This window comes from Micropterus dolomieu, linkage group LG13, assembly GCF_021292245.1.
Source record: "Micropterus dolomieu isolate WLL.071019.BEF.003 ecotype Adirondacks linkage group LG13, ASM2129224v1, whole genome shotgun sequence".
In the NCBI taxonomy this organism is placed as follows: domain Eukaryota; kingdom Metazoa; phylum Chordata; class Actinopteri; order Centrarchiformes; family Centrarchidae; genus Micropterus; species Micropterus dolomieu.
Window position 1 is genome coordinate 16,683,167 of NC_060162.1, and position 14,814 is coordinate 16,697,980.

The 14,814-nt window shown below is 40.1% G+C and overlaps 1 protein-coding gene across 1 annotated transcript in view; it reads left to right on the forward strand.

The window, feature by feature from the left end:
* LOC123982225 (rab GTPase-activating protein 1) overlaps positions 1-14,814 on the forward strand; it is a 48,516-nt gene that overhangs the window by 26,078 nt on the left and 7,624 nt on the right. Inside the window, exons 7-14 of the mRNA XM_046067652.1 lie at positions 33-176; positions 1,732-1,773; positions 2,231-2,359; positions 5,923-6,015; positions 7,108-7,218; positions 7,613-7,717; positions 8,782-8,865; positions 13,994-14,065. Of these exons, the coding sequence (XP_045923608.1) occupies positions 33-176; positions 1,732-1,773; positions 2,231-2,359; positions 5,923-6,015; positions 7,108-7,218; positions 7,613-7,717; positions 8,782-8,865; positions 13,994-14,065 (780 nt within the window). The remainder of the gene's footprint in view (positions 1-32; positions 177-1,731; positions 1,774-2,230; positions 2,360-5,922; positions 6,016-7,107; positions 7,219-7,612; positions 7,718-8,781; positions 8,866-13,993; positions 14,066-14,814) is intronic.

Below are 14,814 nucleotides of genomic sequence, written 5' to 3' on the forward strand. Positions count from 1 at the left end.
TCTGTCATTTGCTTTCTGTCTGTCTTAAACAGGAATATATACCAGATCTGTACAACCATTTCCTGAATGTGGGTCTGGAAGCTCATATGTACGCCTCTCAGTGGTTCCTCACCCTCTTCACAGCCAAGTTCCCTCTTTACATGGTCTTCCATATCATTGACCTGCTACTGTGTGAGGTTGGTGATAAAGGACACAAACATAAAGACACTGCGCAACTTTACTGGCTGCAATTCACACATTATTTTGTATTGTTTGTGTTACACGTTGTATTTTCAATTCATTTATTTTTTATATTTATGTACATACGAAATCCCATACTGACAAAGAGAAAACCTTTTTAGATATGTAAACAATGATAAGCAGGGAGGCACCGTTCCGATACTGATATCGGATATCGACCCGATACTAACTCAAATAGTTGGATCGGGTATTGTGACAAGGGAGCCGATGTATTCAATTCAGTTATGCACATACTATGGTAGACCCGAACGTTTTGGAGAGCTAACATAGTATGGAGGGAGCTAAAAACAAGGGGTCAGCAGTTTGGAGGTATTTCACGCTTGATCAAGCCTGATGTTGCCTTACACATAAAAGTATAAGGGTCCCAGTCTCTTCCTCACAGTGAGGAATACAGCTTGTTAATTTTACACTGGTATCGGATTGGTAATCAGCATCAGCCGATACCCAAAGCCCAGGAATTGGTATTGGCATCTGGACTGAAAAAGTTGGATCCGTACATTCCTAATGACAAGTAATGACGCTGAATACAGAAGTTTTGATCATCTATGTAATTTCTCTAGAAGTTGACTAGGTAATTAGACAAATAGACAAATTCAAAAAGTATGATATAAAAGACGTTTCGAACAATGAACTCTCTTCCAGGCCTGTTTGTAAAATAAAGTATCCACTTGAAGGATTCAGCATGGGGGAAATAATGTATTGTCTGATGAGACAAAAATAAGTTTTTGGCCTGTATGTGAAGCTCTACATCTAGTGAAAACCACATCCCATTCATCACCTGATTAATCCCACTGCTGTGGTGATGCATGGCACTGTGATTCTGTAATGATGCATCACAGCAGCAGAAACTGGGTGACTGTTTAAGATTTAAGATGGTGGACAGAACCAAATGCAGAGAAAAAAACCTGCTTCATATCATACGTACTGTCTGACAAAGGTGAAGACTGACCTTTTACGATGGTGGTCCAAGCCAAGACAACTAGAGAGTCTCTGGGTGTCTTTTAGTTAGCCAGCCAAATCCTGAACCTCTGCGGAGAGATGTTAAGTTTGCATTGCTCTGTGATTTTATGTGGCCTGCCACTTCCTGTCTGAGTTTCTCTTGTTCCCAATTGCTTCCACGTTGTTCTTATACCACTAACAGTTGACCATGGAATATTTCGTATTGAGGAAATTTCATGAATGGACTTATTGCACAGGTGGCACCCTATCACAATACCACGCTTTAATTCACCGAGCTCCTGAGAGCGACCCAGTCTTTCACACATGTTTCTAGAAGCAGTCTGCATGCCTAGGTGCTTGATTTTATACAAATGTGGCCACAGAAGTGATTGTAACATGTGAATTCAATGATTCGGAAGGGTGTCCTAATACTTTTGGCAATAAAGTATATATAAAAAAATTTAACACTTATACACCCATATTATTTGTTAAATTCTTAACAATTTAATCCCTCAATACACCATAAATCTGAAAATCTGTCTTTATTTTCAGGGCATCAGTGTGATCTTCAATGTAGCCTTGGCACTTCTGAAGGTAAGGTATCCCATGCAAGTATGAAAACACACACATACAGACAAACAAACACAAACACATACAAACACAACTGACAACTATAGCTCCAAGTAGAAACAGAAATGCGCAAAAGAAAATCAAACCATGGAAAGATTTTATAGATGTGCACATGAGAGCAGGTGCAGATGTGTGTAGTGCCACCCCACTGTTCTGTGCTGAAAACAGTTCACAAACGTTTTGTTGTAGCAGAATTTGACCTCAAAAGTACTTCTTCTTATCTTAATCTTATGTTTAAACTGGTTTCTCACAAAGTGGTTATTTATCATATCTAGTCTGTTTTCACAATTCAGAAAATTGTCTCAATCCGTGAGGATCACTTGGTGTCCTGTTGCAAAAAAGGAAATAAATGTATGTCCAACAGGCTAGTCTAGCTTGTGTACCTAATGCCCTTTTGTGTTCCCATCCCTCTTTTCCTCAGACATCAAAGGACGATCTGATCCAAACAGACTTCGAGGGGGCGCTTAAATTCTTTCGTGTCCCAGTTCCGAAGAGGTACCGTTCGGAGGAAAATGCAAAGAAACTCATGGAGCTGGCCTGTAGCATGAAGGTGAGTTCAGAGTAAAAAAAAAAAAAAAAAATATTGAAAAGTCAATTCAGTTCACAATGAACACGGACTCTGCGTTCATTTCAAAATGTAAGTGCTTTATGTGGTAAAGTTAATGGTCTTCAAAATCTCCAGGAAACCTCAAATAGTGTTTATATGATATGAATATTAGAAACCCATGAAAACCAGTCAGTGTATTTTCTAATAATCAGATGATCTAGTTAAATATAATGGATCAAATGAATGGATAAAACCCACTGGAGTCCAGCAGCCAAGCACCACTAGGGGCCGCTTTTACACTTTAAATCAAGTTAAACAGATGCAATGTACACACAAGCACCTCTTTCTTTCTGTCTCTGCCTTTTAAAAACACACACACACTCACACCTGTGTCCTGACCTGTTTTGAACAGCCTGCCCTAGTTTAGAGGACCTGACTTTGAAGGTAACTTTGGGCAGAGATATTTATTAGCACAAACTCTGTAAGCTTTTTTTGTTCTCAGTAAGTCCGGTGGCCACATAGAAGGACACACAATGAGCCACCCCAGCAGAGAAACATCCAGTGAGACTAAATCAGAGGCAAATGGACTTTCTGCGCCGTCTTGAAGATGTTTAAATACTAATTTTTGTGGCAACATAAATCATGATTTTGGGCCGATGGGGTTCAAAACCACTATAAATAATATTTTTTTCTTTTATGTGCTGCTTTTGATATGTGTATATGCTTTATGTAATTGTTATGCGTAGCTATGTGTTAAGGGGTTCGTCGTACACATTTGAATAAAACACCTTCATGCAGTTACATAGAAGCATAATGACCCATTATGTACTGCGTACTGCTTTAAGAAGTTATTTCTAGTGCATTATTTGGCGAGGGAAAATTCCAAGAAGTCATTTGTTAAATTGACCTCAGGGAGTACTGCATTGTTGGACCTGGAAATTAAATCTGAGTCAAGGTAGGCTAATCTGAAGCTTGGATGTTGCTATAGGGGGATTAACTGACCAGATTACCGCTGCCCTCATTGACTGTTGATCCTGTCTTCTGATTGGAGAACAAATCTTTCTGGGTTGACAGGTGCTCCAGCGTTATTGCCCATTTTAGCTCAGATTTGCCAAATATCACTGTGCTTTTTTAAAAGTGATTTATATTTTGGATTATTACATTTGAGTGACCTACCTGGGGATGTATCCATGTACATTTTGATGCTTAGTAAAAAAAGCACAAAAGTTACATGGGTATTTACAGTGGTTAAGGTCAAATATCCTGGTCCTTGACCTTTTGAAAATTTGACTCCTCCTTCCCCTATGTCACCAACACCATGGGATATTTTGGGGCATTTTTTTAGACTTTTTATGGAAGGACACTGGAAAGAACAAGGAAATGAGGGAGAGAGATAGGGGTGAACTCGGGGTCGCTGCAGTAAGCACTTAGCCTTGTACATGGGGTGCGTGCTCTACCAGTTGAACTAACCACTCCCCACCCATGGTAGAATTAGCACAAATCCGTAAAAGCAGAGTCCGGATGATTGTGATTTGTCTCAAGAAGAGCAACGAAAAATGTTGTTGTAAATTTAAGGAATCGGTAAATGGTGTCCATCCATCCATCCATCCATCCATCGTCAGCCGCTTATCCTGCGTACAGGGTCGCGGGGGGCTGGAGCCAATCCCAGCCTACATCGGGCAAAAGGCAGGGTACACCCTGGACACCCAGGTCGCCAGTCCATCGCAGTTGGTAAATGGTGTATCTAGATTATAACGACTGTAATAGTAACAGTAATAGTAGTGCCTGCTTGAGCTCTAAAAGTCTCTGTGGTACTTCTTCACTTAGTAATTGTGGTCAAAGGTCATTAAATTTTAAATATTTGTTAAGTGAATAAAGGCAAACAGACATAAACTACAGTCAGGTCAAAAGATTTATTCAGGAGACAATCTCGGGGTCAAACTAGGGTCATTTATGTTGCCTCGGTGTAGCTGTTACACCTACTTTCTCTTCTTGTCTGCCAACCTTTTGACTTCTAAAGCTAATATGTGCAAATTTCCCAGAGAATTAAAATGACAAGCATAAACTTTTTTATTGTTTACTTGTGTGTTTTAGTTTTCAGCCCTTCATGTTTACCTCAGAGCTCTCCATTGTCTCTCTAGTACATATGAGCATGAATGCATAGGTATTTGTATACAGTGAACAGCTCCATAACAGTTACAGCTGTCCCACTGCTGTGTTTTGTAAGATCTTCAGACAGTTGCTTTTTGTTGTGCAGAAACGGCAGAAATGGAAGAAAGCTTCTAATAGGTTTGTTTTTTTGTGTTTTGGTTCAGAAGAGCAGAGAATGATCACCTGAGAGAGAGGACAGGTGGTTTTACAATATGCCTCTTCAAGTTGCTAGTGTACTTTACCTTTAATTAGCTAGTTTATAATTGATCCAAGACACGTAAGATGAGAAATATTTCATGTCTATAAATTATGGCTGTGCTTGAGAAAGCAGAGGCTGCTCTGTGTCCCTAATTGCTTCTCTAAGCATTAACTTCTAGAGACCCAGCTGTCTGTCAAGAAAGCAGGAAGAAAAGAATGAGAAAGGAGATGGATGAGGCAACTCCTGCCCTGAATGACCTCTTGTTCTCTTTCTCCCTGTTGTCAGTCTCCTATTTACAGAGCAGAACTCCAAGAGCGCGCGCGCACACACACACACACACACACACACTCTTAGGGCAGGACAACATATGGGCCATGGTGTCCCAGTTCTGCCAACATCATTAGGTGATGAGTGCTGGGATAATTTGGATCATCTGATATACTGTAGTATAATACTAAACCTGGGATTGTAACATGTACATGGAGGCACACACGCAAAAACAACGGCGCATTGATATTGCAGCCTTAACTAGGTGCATTAAAATCCACAGAATGGACAAGCGAGTCTTAGTTTGTACACACTGTTGGTTCTCTTTCATGCTTAAAATCAGGCACATAGTGTTCGTTGTATGGTAGCTGTCTGTTAAAAAGCCCAATGTAAGGCAGCAGGTGGATAGTGAAAGGCCTTTTGATGATTTTGCCTAAATATAGAATGTGTGTGTGTGTGTGTGTGTGTGTGTGTGTGTGCGAACTGCAACTGTAGGCATGTGTGACTAAGTGTGTGCTTAACAAATTACATTTTGTATAAATCTAAAAAATAACTTTTTAAAATTCAACAAAACAGAAAGATGGCATGATTTACCCTGGACTGCGTGGAGAGTGATATCCCAGCGATCCAGCCGGTCAAACAGAAATAAACAGTTTCAAACTGGGCCTGTAAACTCTGCATATGTTCCATTACATGTTATTCAAATGCTGTACTGGACTAAAGAACGCAACAGTCCAGCAAAGATAAATCCTGTGTCCATGTTTGCGAAAAATTGGGAAGACTCTTCTCTGGCAGCCACCTTTATCACACAAGCCAAAGACTATTGTGCTAGTTTATATTTGTATTTTTTCATCATGTGTATAATTGCAATTATTAGTGTAATTACTCATGTGTGTGTGAAACAGTTCATGTGTATCAAACATTTGCTTTTCTGCTCACTGCCCATCAGATAAGCCAGAAAAAGCTGAAGAAATTTGAGAAGGAGTACCACACCATACGGGAGCAGCAGGAGCAACAGGAGGCCCCCATTGAGAGATATGAGGTAGACATATTTCCATGCGCACATGAAGCATAAAATGACTTCTCTATTAACTTAACATAACCTTGATAAAGTTAGATGTACTTAAAAAAAAAACATGTTACTCTAACTTGGTTCTTTAAATCTGTGTTCTCGTTGCAGCATGTCTTTAAAGAGCTGCACCAAGTTGAAAGATAAATAAAGGCTATTATTTGTCTTCATTTACCACCATATTCTCCCAGAGTTTCCACTGAACAGAATAAATCTTTCTATCAATTTTTTTTTTTTACTGTAGACCTTGACAGTCCTTGTTTGTGAAAGAAAAACGACATAGCACCAAAAAAGCCATTAATTGTACATGCCATAAGTCATCTCAAGGGTAGTGGGTTGGTTGTGTACAGCACAAGATCATAAACAGTGACTGAACTTCTGCTTTGTTTGCTTCTAAGAAGCGAATACCATCTTAACATGTTATTGCTATTTGAGAAGACTGCCATACAGTCAACCATTAAGCATCAAACGATCATAGTAATATGATCATTATAATACCACAACTGCAATTCTGCACCTAGGGGTGGATTTAAGACATTTCCAATGAGTCTGCTCCATGTATCCTATTTTTTAGCAAGCACATCAAACTTATTCTCACAGAATGTTTCCGTGAAAAGCATTATATGCAATAACAGACTTGTGCGGAAGTCACCATGCAAGGCAGTTAGGTAAACTTACCAAAAATGCCTCTTAAGTAAGAAAATGTTCTACCACTTTCAAAACCTGTGTTTGGAAGAATGGAAGATTTTGTAATATCTGTACTTTATCCTCTTAACTCATCTGCTTACTCTAGAAACTCCTGAGGTTGAAAGGGATGCTTACACATTAATTCGCAACTCTTCATGATTAACTCCTTTTCCCTGTTCTGCTATCTCTTCACTTTCCTTCCTCTTTTGTGTTTTCTCACTTCTCTCTGTTCATAAACTATTCTATTTTGCTGTCCCACTCACATCTTTTTTTTTCTGTCTTTATCTGTCTCGCTCTGGTGTTCTGGCACTCTGGTGACACGTTGTGTCACTTCTCTTTCTTCTTCTCTCTCTGTCTCTCTCTATGCCCTCCTTCCAGCGGGAGAACCGTCGTTTGCAAGAGGCTAACATGCGTTTGGAGCAGGAGAATGACGACCTGGCACATGAACTTGTCAGCAGCAAGATAGCCCTGCGCAAAGACCTTGACAACGTAAGCCAAAGACAATTAATATATTTGTGTAATTTCATGGTCGTATGTGTATACAGATGTTTATGAAAATGTGTCATCACTTCTTTAAAGACACTTAACAGAAGGAAGTATGTGTGGCAACAATTGTGCAAGAACTGAAAAAACATGAGGGAGAGTGAAAATGCAAAACACATACATTTTTTATTATATTTGCACAGAACCTTGATTTACACAGCATGGCATTAGTGTTTGTGTTTGGGAAGCAGGGAATGCACATTTGTGCAGATCATCGTTTGACTTACCTTGCAAAGCAAGACGGTATAGAGAAAACTAAGAAGAGAAGAGAACATGTCTAAGACTTTCAATTACCTCATCAACATTGGGTTATTTTGTCGTGTCTGTGTTTGTGTGTCAGGCTGAGGAGAAGGCAGACGCCCTGAATAAAGAGTTGCTGCTGACTAAACAGAAACTGGTGGACTCTGAGGATGAGAAGAGACGACTGGAGGAAGAGTCTGCACAGGTTAGAGCCAACACCAAGGCGCTCTTGTCTGGATTTAAACTGTGCGTGTGTGGAGGAAAAGCTTCTCCTAGGCGCAGCTGATAAATAAAATCATTTATTTATTTTTTCTTTAAATCACATGTGGCACGCAGTAACAGTTAGTAGGAGAGAGGAAAAGCGTGAGCACTATTGCAACACAAATTCTAAGGTGATGAATTATTGTGAAAGGATGCTGCTTAAATCTCCTGTCCTGGGGTCAATAATGGGACTAGCAGGAAATATGCGGTAACATTAACATGACAGGCTCGAACTGAGCTGTCTTTCTTTTGAGTCTGCAGGTTTTTATTCAGTTCAAACCAAACAGTGCCACAGCCAAATCTTACTGATGATGTCTCTTCCTGTGGATGGTGTATTAATTAGTTTAATCACCTGCTGTTGTTTTTTTCAGTGGGAATAAGAACCTGCAGACTCATGGCACGTTGGCTTGTCTTTAGCTAATTATACTGTTTTTTACAAGCTAAAATTTATGTATTTTTGAAGTAGCAGTACGTAACTGAGGTAGTGAAGCTGTATGTATACTTATACGTTAAGGGGTTATGCCGTACCTATGCCTGTTACATGTTACTGTTACATAGGCCTCCAAGGCGAAGTGTCCGCTTCCAAAGAATTTAACTACACGTTGGGGAAGGACAGCCAGTAGTCTTTTCCTTTTTAAGGATCAAACATTGACCCTACACAGTCAAACCTCCCAGTGTCAAAGAATGTCAGTTCATCTTTGATGTTGATTTTCTTGAGTCCAGTGAATTGGAGGACAGACCTGCTGCCCCCTGTTCTCTTGTGTGTTCAGTGCTATTCTCCAAATGTCTCCTGTCTTCGTGAGTGTGTAGTTGTAGCTGTGAGTGATTTATGTGCTTGCTTAGAGGTTGCGTAGAAGGCATGACTTTGCCCTGAGCTTCCAATATGCCAATACCTTCTTTACATGTCATGGCAATCACACGGTCTCTGGGGCCTCTGACTCTGCTTCTGTCCACAGTATATGCCCTGCAACAGCAACAGTATGAATGTGTGTGTTTTTGTTTCCACAGCTGAAGGAGATGTGCAGACGAGAGCTCGATAAGTCTGAATCAGAGATTAAGAAGAACGGCTCCATTATTGGAGAATATAAGCAGGTAAGTACTTTATAGCTGAAATATGTGCTTTATTTGTGCAAAAATCACTTGAAGACTTAAACGAAGAAGTATAGATTCCTTCCTGTTTGCATATACAGCGCTATAATATCATGAAGTGTGTCTCTTTTAGAGAAGTGACCCCAGTTTCCTTTTAACGTTTTTTGAAGACTTTATTTGTGATTTTAGAGGTTTAGATCCAACATCATAACCCCGTCTGCTGCTGAACTCTCCCCCTTTTCGACAAGCCTAGACAACTCCCCAAGGCTCTGTGAGCCTGTGGTGATCAATACACCATCCAATACAGATAAAAAAAATCTAACTATACAATGACATCTTCGTATTCATTCCATAATATAAAAAAGTATGTTATCTGCTATCCCAATACCATTAACTGACAGCAACTCATTTTAGAGCATCAAAACGTTTTTATTTGTAGACCAAATAAAAGAGTGCTTCTCACAGAACAACACATTAAAAACAATAATTGAAAGCAAAGGGCAAACCATACAGGTGAATAAAAGATATTAAAATGGAGCTTAAAATTGAATCAAATGGATAGACGAAGAACTAAAGAATAGATAAAAAAGTATATAACAATGTCTCAGCCAGCCATATGTCCTTATGCATGTCCTTCCAAAGTCTTAGGACCCTCATGTAACAAGCTCTGTCTCTCTGACTGCACACCGATCCATATGGAGGTAAACGGTTTGAAATATAGCAAGGAGCCAGGCCATTAAGAGCCTTAAAGGTAATCACTAAAATCTTTAAATCAATCCTAAAACCTACTGGGAGCCTCTCAGTTCTGGTTAAAAGCTTATGAGCTGAGGGGACAGCCACTGTTGTTTTCCAGCAGCAGGACATAACTGGACACTTACATTTTTTTAAAGAGTTTCAGAATTTATTCTAGATGCTTTAAAATGTAAAGTAGATGTAAGGAAAGACACTCACCGATCATAGAAGCACAGAACACAGAGGAGCGTAGATGCAAGTACATACAGAACAGCCATATACTACTACTACCTTGTTATTGAAGATCGAAAAACTTTCAGTAATTCTGTGGGCCCACGTTTGAGTGTGACCTGTTAAAAAAGATTTAATGACATTTAATAGTTTGCTTGATTAACGACTCACCATGACCAAAAGGACTGGATAAAAATTCTTAAGCAAAAGCTGCCAGCAGTTGGCGGTCTCTGCATAGCGGCTGGTAATGACCTGAAGGTTTGTTGCTTTATTAGTTTAACATAATAAAAAAGTGATTTTTGTTTTGACAAAACCATTGAACGTCTCTTGTTCTGATCCTTTCATATGTTAAACTGTTTTTATTATTATTAAGATACTCCCTCACACTCTGCTCAAGCGGCATCACCAGTCTACAGTGGTTGTTAATTTTGTTTAATGGAGTTGTCATATTTTTGTTCCTTAAAGGTAGTTTTGTCTGTTTTGGTGCAGTTTATGTGCCTCATCCTGAGCTCTGGATGTTTGAGGGAGTGAGCCTTTGAGCAACTCCTCTCCACTTACCTTTCCTTATTTGGCTTGTCTTTTCAGATCTAATCTCTGATCAAGCCATTACTGTGGCAAGACTAACTATAAATATTTTAAAATAATATAAGAGCAATCTGTTTGTGAAGCAGAAACATCTAATTTTACGAACTGTCCCTAAGCTGAACCCAAAGCCTTTGATGAGCCTGTAAGAATATTTTCAGTTCCTGTCTTTTCGAATTCCTCTTAAGGTGATTTTCATCCTCTCAGATCTCATCCTGTCACTTAATGCTTAAATATAAACCTACCCAGATCAAGTACTATTACCATCAGCACATTATGCAACAACCCAGCTCCTATCACTCCCTGTGGGGGAAGACAGAAATAGCATGAGGACTAATTTAGAAACCGACCTTAACTTCACCTGAGTCGAAAAATATTGGCAGCACATTGGAATTGACAGCAGATCTGAAAACGGAAGACTTAATAACAGAGGATTTGACGTTTGTTTTTCTTTGTATGTGTTACGGGTGAAAACAGCCTTTGGATTGCCAGCATGCAGCTGAGAACTCTGCTGAGCAGAGCTAAGTGTGAAAATGGGGCTTTGACAAAAATAGTTATTTTTGTGACAGGGAGGAAGGGGGTGATAGATGGAGAGAGGGAGAAAATGAACACAAGTCTGTGGAAGAGAAAGCAGAGGGAGGACAGCAGCATTCAATCCTCTGGGACTGACAAGTTGAGGAATGCCTCAAAATAGCCTTGGTTGTTTTCCAGCCCATATAACTGAAAGTATTCCTAAAATAGCATTTTTCTATTTCCCCGGCTTTGAATATGATGTTTCTTTTTGTGGGATTAGGGCCAAAAAAGCTTTGTGTGCTAATTGCCCCTCCAGCCCACAAGGATAGACAAACGTCTGTTAATGGTGAAACTAAAAACAGTGTTGAGTGGTGTATTGTAGGACCAGAGCCAGTGTAGATACAAGTACCCGGCTAACGTGCACTAGATGCATGTTAGCCAGGTACTTGCCAGGTACAGCAACAAGTGCCAGTGCTCGTGTCTCTGAGGCACTGTTAGCGTTATATTCATTCCTTACATTTCTTACCTTTTTAAAATATTTTGACCCTGGACACCAAATTATTCAGAACATTCCTTGATTGAGCATCGCATCCTAATTGTCTTCTTCTAATTCATTGTATATAAACAAAGAGAGCAGCCAAATACAGAATGTCCTGATGGGGAGTATGGTCTATGTGAGCAGAAAAATGTAATCTTATAAATTAATATTAAGTGTGGTAATGCATTTGAAAGGTTACATTTAAAATGTGCAAGGATATGTTTGTACGTGACCAGAGCATAACAATCAGATGATGTGCTTGTGCTTACATGTGCCCACTAAGTTAAGTATTCCCTAAAGCAGCAGTAGAGAATTCTTTTAAAAATTACTTTTTGCCATATTTGCTGAAACTGTCAGTAGAACATGAGACAGATAATCTGTGGGGGGAAAATCAGGTTCCACTGGCTCCTGTTACTGCTCCTAATGCCATTTATAAGAATCTATCTCTCCCTGAACAAAACAACCAAACAGAGCCAGGAGAATTGGCGTTATGCCGCTGCCTGCACCTCCATGTAGCCTACTGCTTAAAAATGCTATTATAATAATGTTCTTTGTGGGGTTCATCAATGGTGATAAATAATTTAAAGTATGTACTTTATGATCGTTTAGAGTTGTCAATATTTTATTACACTTAGTAGAAGCAGCATTCCTTGACATTCAGGAAAAATGTACGGTAATAACCGCATTTGTTCAATGTGCACAGCAAAGTGTCTGTGAAGGACCTTAACAGGTGGATGCATAATTTGGCAGAACAAGCTACCTGCTGAGATTTGCATGCACCTTGTTTCTCAGCATAAATGAGCGTTACCTCCCGCAAGGTGCATGCAATTCTAAGCGGGCATGCAGAATTTGGCATAAAACTGGCTCCTTCTGCTGCCGTAGGAACTTGTGGGTGTGGCGGGCGGGGCTCGCAGAGTGATACGAGGAGCAGAGAGAGGCGTGGAAGGTTTTGCATTGTATGTTAAATTGTTGCCGGCTGCTTTAAGCATGCTGCATATTGTATACATGGATTATTGACAACAAAACCAAAATTGCCCAGCAGTAAAGTTACAGCAGGACCAGATGATTTATTGAGTGAAAACATTTAAAATAAATAAGATTAAGATTGTTTGTGGAACAAAATAGAATATGAAAAAGATGAAAACAACAAACGGCCTGTGGGTCTTGAGCCTGAACAGAAACACACAGAAAAACTATTATGTGACACAATAGCATAAGACAAGCATGACACAGCCTGCTTACAGATGGCTGTTGACTGAAATTCCAGCAGAACACACTGTCCTATCCACCACGTCCTTCCCAACTCTTTAAAATTAAGGAACTGACTGGAGACGGAGTGGTCCCTACGCACAAAGCCACCAGCTCAAGTTAAAGATGTACAGTGGGTTAGCACTAGTTAAAAGGAAGCAGGAAGAGTAAAAGAGCAAGGGGCAGCTGCGAGATCAAGACAGATAAATTATCAGTACTGATGAAGGAAAGGTAGATAAAAGAGAGGATAACGGGAGAAAAAGATTAAAGACATGTAAGAAGAGAAAGATGCATATTTGCTCGGCTAAAGATACACAGATGTATGGATTGGTCTGAAGCAGCAGGAGGAGGAAGAGATATATGCATGAGAGCAGGAACAGATAGATAGTCTGAGTACAGAGAGGTGGGTTGACCCAGCGTTCCCATCAGGATGACTCACGTCACATCGATCTCTTAGTTTGCCGGCAAGCTACAGAACAAGTGTGTGTGTGTGGGTGGGTGGGTGTGTATGTGTATGTGTGTGTGTGTGTGCGTGCTTGAACGTCTGTTAGCATGTTTGTAGCTATGGGTTACAGGTGGAGAAGGGGGAACAAAAAGAGTTTGTGTAATATGTAAGGATGCACTATGCATACTCGTGTGTATGTCTGGTGATCCCCACTGGGAAAACAGGACCTTATGACACCACTAATGGACTTAAAGTAAGTGTAAGAGGATAAAGTCTGCCACAGAGACTGATTTACTGAGAGCCACAAACAAGGAGAAACAAGGTTGTGAACAGTGGTATGGAGAGGACCTAATTGCATGGGTAGAGTTTTTGTTTAAATTTGTTGACGTTACACATGTGTGTTTATCCCATTATATCCTGGTTCTACTGGGGTGGAAGGAAATGGAGGATGGTTTTGAGTTTTTTTTGACTGATGTTTTCATGGAATAGAAAACCTGCAACCTTAGTAGAACCAATGTTCAAAACCAACTTCCTGACTTCTGACTTCTTCATGGGATAACACAAGTTCATTCAAACGCATTGAAGACAGTGGTCTGGGCTAGTTCCAGCAAGACAATAAAGTATAAACAAGCTACTGCATCTGCTTTGTGTTGTTTTTGTTTTTAGCTTACACAGTGGCAGCTCTCTACACACAAAAGCTGCACAGTACTGCCAACTGAGTGTCACAATAGATGTCTCAGAAGAAATTAATTGGACTTTGGGTGAATTGTCAATGGCTGTCTAAAAGCACCGTAACTGAACAAACTTTCTGAACAACTGTTCTCTGTCTCTGGTTCATGTAGATCTGCTCCCAGCTGAGTGAACGACTGGAGAAACAACAGACAGCCAACCGAGGAGAACTGGAGAAAATCCGGGTGAATTTTACACACAAAAACACGCCCACATACCTCAAAACACCGCTGTGTGCACTCAAACACATGCTGCAGATTTACAGCTATGAGTATAAGTGGCGCAGAGATGTGCTGTGTGAATGTATATGTTTCTTTTACACAGGTAATATTTGAAGGATGAATGATATGAACTACAGCTCAAATGATTGTCGGTGACTGACAGACGCATTACCCCTGGCTGTTGTGTTGCTTTTGCGCTTGCAGGTTGATTATTTAAACCCACAGTCATGTTAGACCACAGATGATGCTGGGTAGCAATGCTGTCATAAATGAGGTCGCCTAGAACTTAGTTTAAAAATAATTTGTTACACTTTTTTCTCCTTTACCCAACATGATAATAAACAAGGTCACAAGCAACAAGTTACACACAGACACCACACATGTGCGAGCTGTAGCAGTTCAGCCGACTGTAGCACATGTAGAGGTAGGCAGTGTGTCCTGGGCCAGAAATGTATATAAGTATGATCTCTATAATAATTGGTCGGGTTTATAGGACATGGTCACGAAACAATATTAGAGGGGCCTATTAGAGAGTTGTCTTTAATCTCTCACTCACTGAGTTTGCAGGTATGTTTGGACCTATGTTGCCATCGCATTGTCTTGACTGGCACTGAAATGGAAGCTTTTGGGGAAGGATGAAGAGTTAGGCCAAGGAGCCAGGGCCAGACATTTCACTTCCAGCACTTGCATGCTTGGCTCGTGAACTGTTTGAG